The sequence below is a fragment of the Papaver somniferum genome, chromosome 7, assembly GCF_003573695.1.
Source record: "Papaver somniferum cultivar HN1 chromosome 7, ASM357369v1, whole genome shotgun sequence".
NCBI classification, from domain to species: Eukaryota; Viridiplantae; Streptophyta; class Magnoliopsida; order Ranunculales; family Papaveraceae; genus Papaver; species Papaver somniferum.
The window spans coordinates 232,730,375-232,743,202 of record NC_039364.1 but is presented as its reverse complement, the minus strand read 5'-3'; the positions used below and the strand labels follow the sequence as shown (position 1 = coordinate 232,743,202).

The 12,828-nt window shown below is 34.8% G+C and overlaps 1 protein-coding gene across 1 annotated transcript; it reads right to left on the bottom strand.

The window, feature by feature from the left end:
- Positions 1-10,587: 10,587 nt before the first annotated feature.
- LOC113293486 (GDSL esterase/lipase At5g55050-like) lies at positions 10,588-12,621 on the bottom strand. Its single transcript, XM_026542110.1, has 5 exons — positions 12,081-12,621; positions 11,847-11,989; positions 11,455-11,694; positions 11,103-11,352; positions 10,588-11,012 (listed from the first exon to the last, which is right to left on the bottom strand). The coding sequence occupies exons 1-5, from the start codon at positions 12,331-12,333 to the stop codon at positions 10,792-10,794; spliced, it is 1,107 nt and encodes a 368-aa protein (XP_026397895.1). The 5' UTR covers positions 12,334-12,621; the 3' UTR covers positions 10,588-10,791.
- Between the last annotated feature and the right edge of the window lie 207 nt (positions 12,622-12,828).

Below are 12,828 nucleotides of genomic sequence, written 5' to 3'. Positions count from 1 at the left end.
TGGCTCAACAATAGTTAACTGAAGTTATCTATATGAACACTTTTATATCAATCATATTAATCTTAACCATAACTAGTTCAAATGACTCAAATGAAACTAGTTATAGAGTTGTTCAATTGTTTATATTCTCATAGAGGTATACAAGATACAATTGAAGCAAAATCTATTTTGACTCACTCGAATCAAGTCATGAATATTATAGCCACGGTTTGCAAAAGATTGCATTCCTTATTATATAAATGTATTAGTTCATGAACAAACCGATTTTAAAACATTATCCACTCAGGTATGCAAACAGGTACACATACCTAGCTGGCCGGACTAAGTTTGGGTTCGCCAGTACGCGAACTGGTACGCATACCTTCCAAACCCAGTAGAAATTCCCGGAACTGAACCTCACGCCAGTACGCGTACCGGTATGCGTACAAGGTTCCCGGATTTCACTAAACCAACTAGTACGCATAAGGGTATGCATACCATGGTTCCTGGACTTGGATTACATATATGCAAGTACGCATACTATGCTTATATCCAATTGTTTTAAACTCTCATTTCAACCATTGAAACATTCTTGGAAGACGACAATAGTTGTCTCACACAAACTATTAGCTTCAAAGCAATTTTCAAGTGATTGAATGATCAATACGAAACATTCCGAGTACATCAAATGACTGTCTCACACAAATCATGTAAGATATTACCAGGCGATTTTCACATGATCATCTTTTTATTTTCGTCAAGAATATAAGATGAACTTGGTTAAAGCGAAAGACTACCAACACATATTTCGAGAAATATATAAGCGAGTTAGACTCAGCTCGAAATATCAAATGTGTATAATTGAAGTTTATATAGCTATACGACTTTTGTCTCAAATATGAGATAAAGTAGATAGACTTTTGAGTGATAGATGAGTTCAAGTCTCCACATACCTTTTGTTGATGAAGTTCCACAATCTCCCCTTAGTAGTTCTTCGTCTTCAATCGATGAACGCCGTGAAGTCTAATGCTCAACTACACTTTCTATCCTAATCCGAGACTTATCTATAAGTATACTAGAAATCAAGACTTATAGTTTTGGAAACTAAACTTGACAACAAGCTTGACATAGCAACACTTGCGAGTTCAACCGAGCAGTGCTCTAACATCGTGAGATGAGAACTAATGATAGCTTTTGTTAAGGAAAAAGGTTAAAAAAAATTATTGGTAAAATGAGAAAGAAAAACAAGTGTAGAAGCGCTTAGGCGAAACAAATAGAAGGACGCATACAAATCTCCAAAGCAACAAAAATTACAGCCAGAAGTGCGGATTCCCTAACCAAACACCAAAAAAAGAAATTAATAGATAAAACAGGGAACGTCGCCTAGAGTTATATAACTGGTAAGTTTCTTTCCCCGTGCCTGAGAAAAGGTTGTAAAAATTGAAAAGAAGATTGAGTATCCCAGTTTCAGAAAGTGGCAGAGGTAAGACGTTTAGTCGCCAATATACATGCCATTGAGTTTCCTTATTCTGAAATAGGACTAGGAGTTTTAAAGTTATTAATACATAGGATAAAGTTTTTTAAGTTGCCTCCATGCAGTAGAGTTTTTTTTTCTCCTGTACTTTGAAATTTCGAGCTAGACCACTTCCAATACTTTCCCATTGTTACTTTCTATATTTATGTTTGGTTTATTCAAGTGTTGTAGCCATTGGATTGTCATAAAAGTCGTCTGTTTCTTAAAATCTCTCCCCTTATACTGATCAGTGAGCTTTGAGACTCCTTCCTCCGAGGACGTCACAAGCACAATCAAATTCAACTATTATAACAACAACCTTGGTCTTTATTGTGTTGTAAGCAATTGTTATGTTGAGTTTATCTAAGTATATGTCATTCAAATTAGGTACAGGAGAATAGTTTATGCTGATTTCATGTTTTTTATCTAGATTTTTCTTGATTTTCCTATTGCAATTTACCAAGTTTATAATCAGCCCAATTATTGTTTTTGTATTTAACTTTTTCTTTTCAAAAATCCGTTCACATTTTGACTTCCAGATACCACATAGAGTTGTGGACATAATCTCTAGACAATCATCTCTACCTATCAGGAGGTCATTGCACGACCTGATAAACCAGCTTCTCAACCAGTAGTGAAGCTGGTGCTGATCACCAGAAGTGTCAGGGATTTCTATACCTAGCATGTTAAAAATAGGTAAAGCAAAATCACAACGCATAAAGATATGGTTAAGAGTTTCTTCATGTTTCCTACAGTTGGGGCAAGTTTTGTATATTATCTTGACGATGCGAGCTATTTTTGTATTCAGGGGGAGCATAGAATTAACACATTTCCAGAGGAAATTTTTAATTCTTGGAACTAGCTCTATTTTTCAGATCTGAGCCCAATATATTTCATCTTGGTGATCTTCCGTATGACCTTTATTTATCATTTTATTGTACAGAGAATTAGTTGTTAAGTTTCCATCCTTCTCAAGGTTCCAGCTGATCTGGACCTCTCTTTTCGGCTGAATATCTATCCACACAATGTTTCTGATACAACTTTCGATAAAATAATTGTTAAGCTTTCTTTGATCCCATATTTAGGTGCAATACATCAGATCATTCATCACTACCAACTTGGTCCGTTCATTTATATTGTTTGAAGGTACTAGACATTTTTTGTACCATTTGTCTTCCCATATCTTGATGGTGAGGCCTGAAAATGTGGGCTGCCAAAATGCACCACCAACCTTTTCTTAGGAAACCTGTATGGACTAAATTCGAATACAATTCCGAGAGTTCAACTTAATGAATCTTTATCAAGGAAATATATGAAGATCTTATATCTCTTTCTCTCATTATTAGAGTTTTTACATAAACAAGTCCATGAACCTAATTATGTGTGAGAATACTTGGACGATTCCAAAGATCAATTTGCAATAATCAATCAAGACGTATCCAGCAAACAATGATGAATGTATCTACTTTGATTGATTAACGTACAACCAATGATATTTCAATTATAAAGATAAACAATATAATGCGAAAAAATAAATAACATAAACACCAGAATTTTTTTTAACGAGGGAACCGCAAATGCTGAAAAACACCGGGACTTAGTCCAAACTTGATTACCAAACTGTTTTAAGCCACGACAGACACTAGCATACTATCAGAACTTCGGACTGGAATGTACTTGAGACCGAATTAAACCGTCACAACAACTTAGTTACATTCGCGCTCTTTACGCCTCTTGAATCCTAACAAGACTCTACGCAAATGATTCCCTTAGTTGACGTCCTTTACAACCAAACAGTTGCTTCAGTTCAATATGGAGACTTTAAACCAATCTGCCTCCCACAAATAAGCCTATATGTGTGATTTACGTTCTGATCAAAGATCAGGGTGAGGTAGGAAATCAATTGCAATAGACAAAATCTATCAAACCTCAAAAATCCAGTCTTATGATTCCCGAAGAGTAGCCTAGACTATTGTTCATCTCACAAGTCGAAACTTGTGAAATCAAAAAGTCTGAGACGAAGAAACTTTGTGATTTCTATATATCTTATTTGAGTGACTAGCTCAACAATCAATAAAAGATCAATTTACACAAACTATTAAGATAACGATAGATGGACCTGGCTTCATGAATCCCCAGGTGAAGTCTTTTTTGTCACTAAACCCTAGAAGGGTTTTAAAGAGAGGACGACTCTAGTTTACAACTAGGACACACAAGAGTAGTGTCAGGGATTCAAAAATTCAGTTGTTAGAGTTACTCCTTTTATAAACTTCTAAGTTCAAAGTTGCTTTAGGTTTAATCTTAGATAGCTTTGGAACCAAGCAATCAATAATCGCCGCTAGATGAAAAACTTGACTTTGACATTAACATAGTATAATATACACTCTGGTTAGGATGAACCGTAACCAAACCGTGTACAATGACATGTTCGTGAAGGTTAATTAGCCGAAACTAGACAATTGGACAATAAACTTAACCATTTTCATATAACACTTTAAGATTTTTCTTGAATCACACATATGATAAAAAAAAATGTCTAGATAGTGTTTTTAGAGAGTTGTTCAAATGTAGATTATCTCATTGAAATAATTCTAATGCATCTGAAAATATTCGACAGGGTAAGTACGTCTGGTACGTGTACTATACCCGTTCGTGAAAGTTCTTGTCATAGTACGTGTACCGGGTATGGATACCCTTAAGACAAAAACGAGTTCAGGAACTCACAGATCTTTTATGGTATGCGTACTTGATTTGGTTTTGAAACCAACATATCTTTTCCGGTTTTCATATTAAGTATGCGTACATTTCCTGGTTCACGGTCAACAGACTTTTTATGGTATGAATACCGAGTATGTGTACCATAAGTCGTTGCCGAACTATAGCTACACCGGTACGTGTACTGGGTACATTTACTGCGGCTCTGGACTTATAATAGTTCTCCCAGTATGTAAACTTGTATGCATACTGTCCTGTATCCAGATTAACAGCAGTTATATATCTCTATAATAATCAATTCGAAACATTCCCGAATAACATCAATGACACATATCACTGTTCCAGGATATTTTCAAATGATTAAATCTTGAATCATAATTAGGTTATAAACAATAAACTGTTCTGAACCAAATTCATCAAGTATGAACAAATGTTCTTAAGCTTAATGTCATATTTTGAGAAGATAACTCGAAATTTCTATTATGCATGTACTGTCTAATTTAGTCATGCGACAATGTCTCAAAGATAGAAAGGTGAAAACTTGAGATATAGGTGGTTAAGTATTCACTTACCTTTTGATGTTGAAGTTCTCGAAATCTCATGTTGATCTTTGCCTTCAAAAGATAGAACGCAGTGATATCTGATCTCAACTACACACTTTTATCCTAATCCGAGACTGACTAAGTGTAGAATAAAACTCAAGATATAGTTTTGATAATTAAATTTGACAAAAAGCTTGAGATAGCAACACTTGTGAGTGACCAAGCAATGCTCTAACAATCTCCCCCTTTGTCAATTTTAATGACAAAACTATCAATACATATGGATTAAAAAATAAAGCTTCAAAACTTCAGAATCCACCATGCTTGATTTCCTTGAATTCTTCGTTACTTCAAGTTGCAATGATTCTGAACGTGTTCTACTCGCATCGTTGTTGTTGAAGATCCGTAATGATAAAAACTTTGAAAAGAAATCCAATCGTCGTTATACAGAATCATAGTATTATATATTCTCCAAAGTTCAATTGTATCACAACTTCGAAGTAATACTACGGTGATATGTTTGTCCCCCTTAATTAATACTTACATGTTTTGCATAATAGGTGAAACCTATATATTTTGATTCACTCCCCCTTACATAATGATCCGTAAACCATATGTATGTAGTGCAAAACTACTAATTAATTCTCCCACTTTTTGTCAATAAAAATTGGCAAAGGTAGGGATCGTAATGAATTCAATTAAAAGATACTTCAATACTTACATATCAACTTTTATTTAGATGATATCACAAAGTATAAAATACTTAGCGCTCATCTGGGAGATTTAAGATATAAGCATCCCCTGTAAATTTCATATCCACTCTCCCCACAAAGATATAGCAATTAAGCACAAGTTCAATTAAGAACTCTCCCCAATTTGGTGTCATTCCCAAGAGAACAACATGAGTGACCTTACTTTAATACAAAAGAATGATTTTGTTGGACATTAACAAATCACATGGATTTGTATCCTGAACATCGACATAAATTAATCTCAACGCCAGTTACGAATAAAGAGATAATTTTAATCAGTATGACTCAACATAAGAAAACCTTACGGAGTAGTAGTGTAGTAATTACACAGAAGTGTGACCACGAGTAAATCAATACTGCGAAAAAGTCCCACAAAGTTTGTTCTATTTTTAGTTTATAAAACATAATAGATTTAACTTTTGAGCATATATGAGATATCAATCAAATTCACATAAAGTAAAGGACACATATATCTCATAAGACTTTGCAAGACATTAAACCAATAATGATTAAATTGATACATGTGTATCTTTCTCTCTCCGGGAACTAGTGATCCTCAAGCCGGATTGAGGAAAGATTTGTACTTTGGGAAGGAATACTGATTTTTAGGCAGTATTCTAAGATAAGGAAATATTCTTAGACAAGGTAATATTCCTAGATAAGGAATTATACCTAGAAAATGAATATTTCCTAGATAAGGTAATATTCCTAGATAAGGAACACATACCTAGACATGGAATTATTTCTAGAAAAGGAATTATTTCTAGATAAAAAAATATACCTAGACAGGGAATTCTTTCTAGAAAAGGAATTATTCCTAGATAAAGAAATATACCTAGAAAAGGAATTAGTCCTAAAAAGGGAAATAGTTCCTAGAAGGTTTGAGAAACCAAACAAAAAGGTATAAATAGAAATGTTTAGCTCATAGCTAAGACAATCTAGAGTGTGGTTTGTGATACATAAACACTTAAATCAAAGAGAAGTTTGTGAGGCAATATTAATTATTGTAAAAGCAAGCTTAGCAAAACAGTTTAAGGTTAATCCACTGTTTAGAGAGGTTGTGAGCGTAACAAACAGAGAATTGTAATCGTTTTCTTGTTCATAATCTAGAGAAGATATTTTCTTCGAATTACTACTTGTGTTCTTGTTTTCTAAGTTTCTCGTCTATTATTATTCTGAATTCCGCCTTTATAGTAATAGCTACCAAGGTACAGAGATCATACATATCAAGTTGGTATCAGAGCAAGTTTGTTCTTTTAGGGAAGATTTCTGTGGTTTATGGTCTTCACTAGAACTCTCTACAAACAGCTTGGTGAGTTACTTGAGAAGCAAGAAAACGTTTAAAGAACAAGAGAATCAAAGATGGGAAAGTCAGTTGATGATCCTAAGCATAGCGAACCACAAACTATGGAAGAAAAGGTGGTTGAGATACAAACAAATACGCAGTCGGTTCAAGTTACCCTTAAGGAATCGACTGAAGGTATTCATTCTCATACACCCAAGCGGAAGGCGAAGCAAAAGACTACGTCTCCATCTGGTGTTTTTGAAGAAAAAGAAAAAGAACCGCTGAAAGAATATTGCATCATGGAATAAAGACTGACTAAGACAAGACGCGGAGATATGGATGCTTTTCAAATTAGACGTCAAGGTCAAGTTTCCAGCAAAGAGAAATGGTTCAGCAGGGTGAAAGGAACTCTCGGGTTCCCTAATTTCCAAATATAACTTTCACAGGAGTTCAAGTTCTTGAGTGGGGCCGCATGATACATGTGTATCTTTATCTCTCCGGGAACTAGTGATCCTCAAGCCGGATTGAGGAAAGATTTCTACTTTGGGAAGGAATACTGATTTTTAGGCAGTATTCTTAGATAAGGAAATATTCTTAGATAAGGAAATATTCTTAGACAAGGTAATATTCCTAGATAAGGAATTATACCTAGAAAATGAATATTTCCTAGATAAGCTAATATTCCTAGATAAGAAAATATACCTAGACAGGGAATTCTTTCTAGAAAAGGAATTATTCCTAGATAAAGAAATATACCTAGAAAAGGAATTAGTCCTAAAAAGGGAAATAGTTCCTAGAAAGTTTGAGAAACCAAACAAAAAGCTATAATAGAAATGTTTAGCTCATTGCTAAGACATATCTAGAGAGTGTAGTTTGACACCTAGAAAAGGAGTTTTAACACACATACCTAGAGAGAAGTTTGTGAGGCAATTGATTATTGCAAAAGCAAGCTTAACAAACAGTTTAAGGTTGATCCACTGTTTAGAGAGATTGTGAGCATAACAAAGAGAGAATTGTAATAGTTTTCTTGTTCATAATCTAGAGAAGATATTTTTCTTCGAATTACTTTCTTGTGTCTCTGTTTTTCTAAGTCTTTTCGTCTATTATTATTCTGAATTCCGCCTCTATAATAATAGTCGTCAAGGTACATAGATCAATACGTATCATAAATACTGCAAGTTCATCTTCCAAAAACTCGAGAATTTAATAAATAAATCTAAAAACATGCAAGATGAAAATTGTTGGAAATAGCTTGTTTGATCACAATATTTTCTATACCAAACCCTAGTTATCCTTCTTGAATATAAAAATAAATTCTCATAAGAAATTTCCTAGTACATAAACGAAAACAAGATAAGTTAGATTTTTCATACTCTTCATTGCTATTGATACCTTTGAATTTGTCATCAATTGTATCAACGAGCTCTTCTGAGAAAATAATATCCAAAGATCAATATCCAAGAATCAATCAAGTCGTATCCAACAAACAAGGATGGATGTATCTACTTTGATTGATTAACTACAACCTGTGATGTTTCGATTATAAAGATAAACAATATAATGCGGAAAAGAAATAACATAGACACCATAAATTTTGTTAACGAGGAAACCACAAATGTAGAAAAACCCCGGGACCTAGTCCAGACTTGAACGTCAAACCGTATTAAGTCGCTACAAACACTATCATACTATCAGAACTTCAGACTGGAATGTACTTGAGACCGAACCACAACAATTCAATTACAATCGCGCTCCTTACGCCTCTTGAATTCCAACGGGACTCTGGGCAAATGATTCCCTTAGATGACGTCCTTTACAACCTAAGAGTTGCTTCAACTCAATTGAAGACTTTAAACCAATCTGCCTCCCACATATAAGCCTGTATGTGTGATTTCCATTTGAATCAAAGATCAAGGTGAGGTAGGAAATTGATTGCAATAGACAAAGTCGGTCAAACCTCAAAATCCAGTCTTATGACTCTCGAAGAGCATCCTAGATTATTATTTACCTTACAAGTCAAAACTTGTGGAATCACAAAGTCTGAAACGAATTTTTTTTTTGTGATTACTATCTATCTTGTTTGAGTGAGTATCTCAACAATCAAAATAAGATCAGGATACACAAACTATCAAGATAACGGTAGACCTGGCTTCATAAATCCCCGGTGAAGTCTTTTTTTTGTCTCTAAACCCTAGAAGGGTTTTAAGAAGAGGACGACTCTAGTTTATAACTAGGACACACAAGAAAATTTTGAGGGATTCAAAAATCCCAGACGTTAGAGGTTCTCCATTTATAGAATTTCAAGGTCAAGGTTGCTTTAGGTTTAAGATAAGATAGCTTTGGAACAAAAAAATCCATAATTACCGTTAGATAAAAAACTTGACTTTAAGATTAACATGGTTGGAATATACACTATGGTTAGGATGAACCATAACCGAACCGTATACACTGACATGTTCGCGAAGGTTAGCCGAAACTAGCCAATTTGACGATAAACTTAACCATTTTTGTATAACACTTTAAGACTTTTCTTGAATCACACGTATGATCAAAAATATCTAGCTGATGTTTTTAGATAGTTGTTCAAATGCCGATTATCTAATAGAAATAATTCAGATGCATCTAAATATATTCAACAGGGTAAGTACATGTACCGGGTACATGTCTTATACTTGTTCGTGAATTTTTTTTCCATAGTACGTGTACCGGGTATGGATACCCTTAAGACAAAAACGAGTTCAGGAACTCACAGATCTTTTATGGTATGCGTACTTGATTTGGCTTTGAAACCAACAGATCTTTCCGGTCTGCATACTAACTCCTATAAGGAGTTATTTCTGGCAATTACGGGGTTCGAACCCCTACCTCCGCAGTGTGAGGGAGCATACCAACCATCAGACCACTTGATGGTTGGCGAAATAATTTTGTGAATAATTTGAAGTAGTTATTTGAAATAATTTTGAGAATAAATCAGTCAAAATGGATGACGGATTAGATACGAATGACATAGACGGATTGAATGCCGATGAGACCAAACCTAATCACATCCGCGACTCACCCAAAATTCTATGGGCCGCACGAAATGGATGGTTATGACTTATAATGTGCTTTTGCTAATGCCCGCCCAAAATTATGGCTACATTACAGATGTATTATGTATCTACAAAACAGAATGGGTTTTTGAGCTTAGACGGTCGGATAACATTTTGAGAGACAAACGTTGCATCCGACATCTCAGTCTCATCCCAGCGAAAGACATCCGACGGTCGTCGTTTCTGTAACCCCTCCCATTATGAATCAAAATTTATTAATCTTTAATTATTGCACCACCTCATAACTCAAGATATTCAAAGAAACATTAAATAAAATCATAATATATCATACATGCATTAATTGGATTTAGTGGTGGCATGATGAACCTAATGGGAAACGAGATTTATTTGTTTATTTTTATTCATAACTCATAAATGAAATATGCATACACATTATTATTTAAATGATTTTGTGTTCGTTTTTGGGTAATGTATATGAATAATTTACAATGTACTTATAGACATTATTTTCGTTTAAAACAAGATAGATAACTATCTTGCAAAGGAACACGATTTAATTTAAAGTCCGGAAAAAAAAAAGAAAAATTACACCAGTCAGATATCATATTAAAGCAGTGTTGTTACGGCACGAGCTATCTCTAGATATTTATTAGAACTCTTTGTTAACCTCATGCCGTGCCGTTACGGCACGGGTTATTTCTAGTATGGTACATAACCTGATGAACGAACCGAACCGTGATCCAAATTCTCGAACAAGTCCTAATAAACAAACACAAAAGAGAATCAAATCGTCACAATTTGGATTTGGAACATCGCAATCCGGTTGGTGGCACATTGCATTTGATGATATAGACTTCTGCTAGTATCACAATTTCTCGATCACCTAAACAAATCAGTCTCAACTCACATTATGAATATTGAATTACACTCTTTGGTAGTCAATCAATCCTATTTATACTTCCAGCAATTGCTTCAAATTAACAGGGTAAACATACTTCTCTGTGCCCATAAAGAATTCATTCATAATTATTTTAGTAGCAGCTTCAGTTGGATGGTATAGATCCCAGAATACATGGTCTCTCCTATTCTTACAGTACACTGCAATAGGTAGGCATGGGACTTTTGCTCTGAATTTCCCCGCCCCGCAGCAAGCGGATTTTATCTCACTGAATCCTGTCATGGATTAAAAACATTTCCAAGTATTAGGATTTGTGCTCCATATATAAGTTTGACTTGACGAAAAATGAAATAAATTTGCATTACCATAAAGTGCTGGTTGTTGCAAGAAATTGGCCATGATATCGTAAGTGTTTATTAAGGAATAGTGAATGTCCGTAAGCTCTTCTTTGAGTTCTTGCAAGAGCGATGTAACGGCTTTGTTGTACTTAACAGACCAGTAATTTGCTTGCTCATTGCATTCACCCGTAGGATTTTTTCTTCTCAGTTTCGGACAACACCCTATCATACCGAGTCCAACCACGGCAAATTTGCGTGCACCAAGATTGTAAATAGTCTGATACGTCGCGATGAAAACAAAAATCAAGACTTCGAATTTCATGCAAATAAATGAGAACTAAGTAAGTAAAGATAGAACTTAGAAGTTTTATATACGTACCTTTAACTTGCTTTTCAGTATAACCATCAGAGAGTTTATGAACTGGTCACCTGAAGATTCAGTTTGCAGACTCGAACTCACACCTTTAAATTTGTCAAGAATGTCGTTGCTGCCAATTGCAATAAGAAACACAGATTTTTCCATGTGCGTTTGTGCTTGAACGGTTCCTAACTGTTGATTGAGCACTCCATGCACTGTTGCAAAATATGTTATCTGCTCGCTGAGTGAGATGGCTTGTTTCTGCTCCAAGAATGTATGCAAAAATCTGAAATTAGTACTAGCGCACGGGGTTCACCAACATTTTTTCTAAGCAAAAATACACACATATGATCCTGTACATATATGCCTAGAGCAAGAGATGATGATAAGAATGTATATTCTTCGTTGCTTACAAATAGTTTGTTTGTTTCATTTAAGATTCCGGCTCCTCCTGATGCAAAATTAATTCCACCCTGATCAAGCAACACATTGACCTTGTTTGAAGCTGATTTAATGGAGAGATACGGTGGCGATGCCGCTAATCCTAAATTCTCAGCTGTCCAGATTAAATAGCAAAAATTTCGTATTGAGGGACACAAATAAATTTTCTTTTGAAGTGACTAAAATAAATTTTGGTCAGTACTTACAGAAGAAATCAGCAGCATTCTTTCCATTGCTATATCTTCCAGTTGCTTTCTTATTCGGATAATCGATCCCGTTATGAGGAAAATTAGATTTAAGAATGGAAAGCTTCAAGTGATTATTGTTACCCACATCAACAAGTGAGTCTCCAAATACAATAACAGCTGGAACATGGCCAATAACTTCTGTAATATTTGTATTGATGTTGAATACGAAGAACAAAATACAGTAATAGAGAAGCGAGTTGTAATAAGCCATTTTTCAATCAACTATCGAAGCTTAATTAAAACTCCCAATCTCTCTCGGACTCTCACAATCTTCTTCTATCTGTGCTTTGTGATTGCACATATGCATCCATATATATAAACACATTTGGTGCACGAGAATATTGGCATGGAGTGATTCATTATACAGCTAAGAATTTGAGTGTATGTGAATGCGGGAATATTTGGCAACTACTAATAGATAAGCCAATAATGAATTATGAGAGAAGTGTGAACTCCAGTTGCTATGATTAGTTTAGAATCTTATTTTGTTTAGTGTCACCGTTCCCATTAATGTTGACAACAAGAGCACAGATTTTTTTTGTTCGACATTATCCATCTCTGATAAGGTCAACCCATGTCCCCATTGTATCGATCAACTTACGGAGCTGGTTTGATTGAATCCCACTTGTTAACCCCAAATATGTGTCACCAACATAAATCGGGTAATTAAGCTGCATACAGTAGATTTTTCTTGTAATCTCTCTGC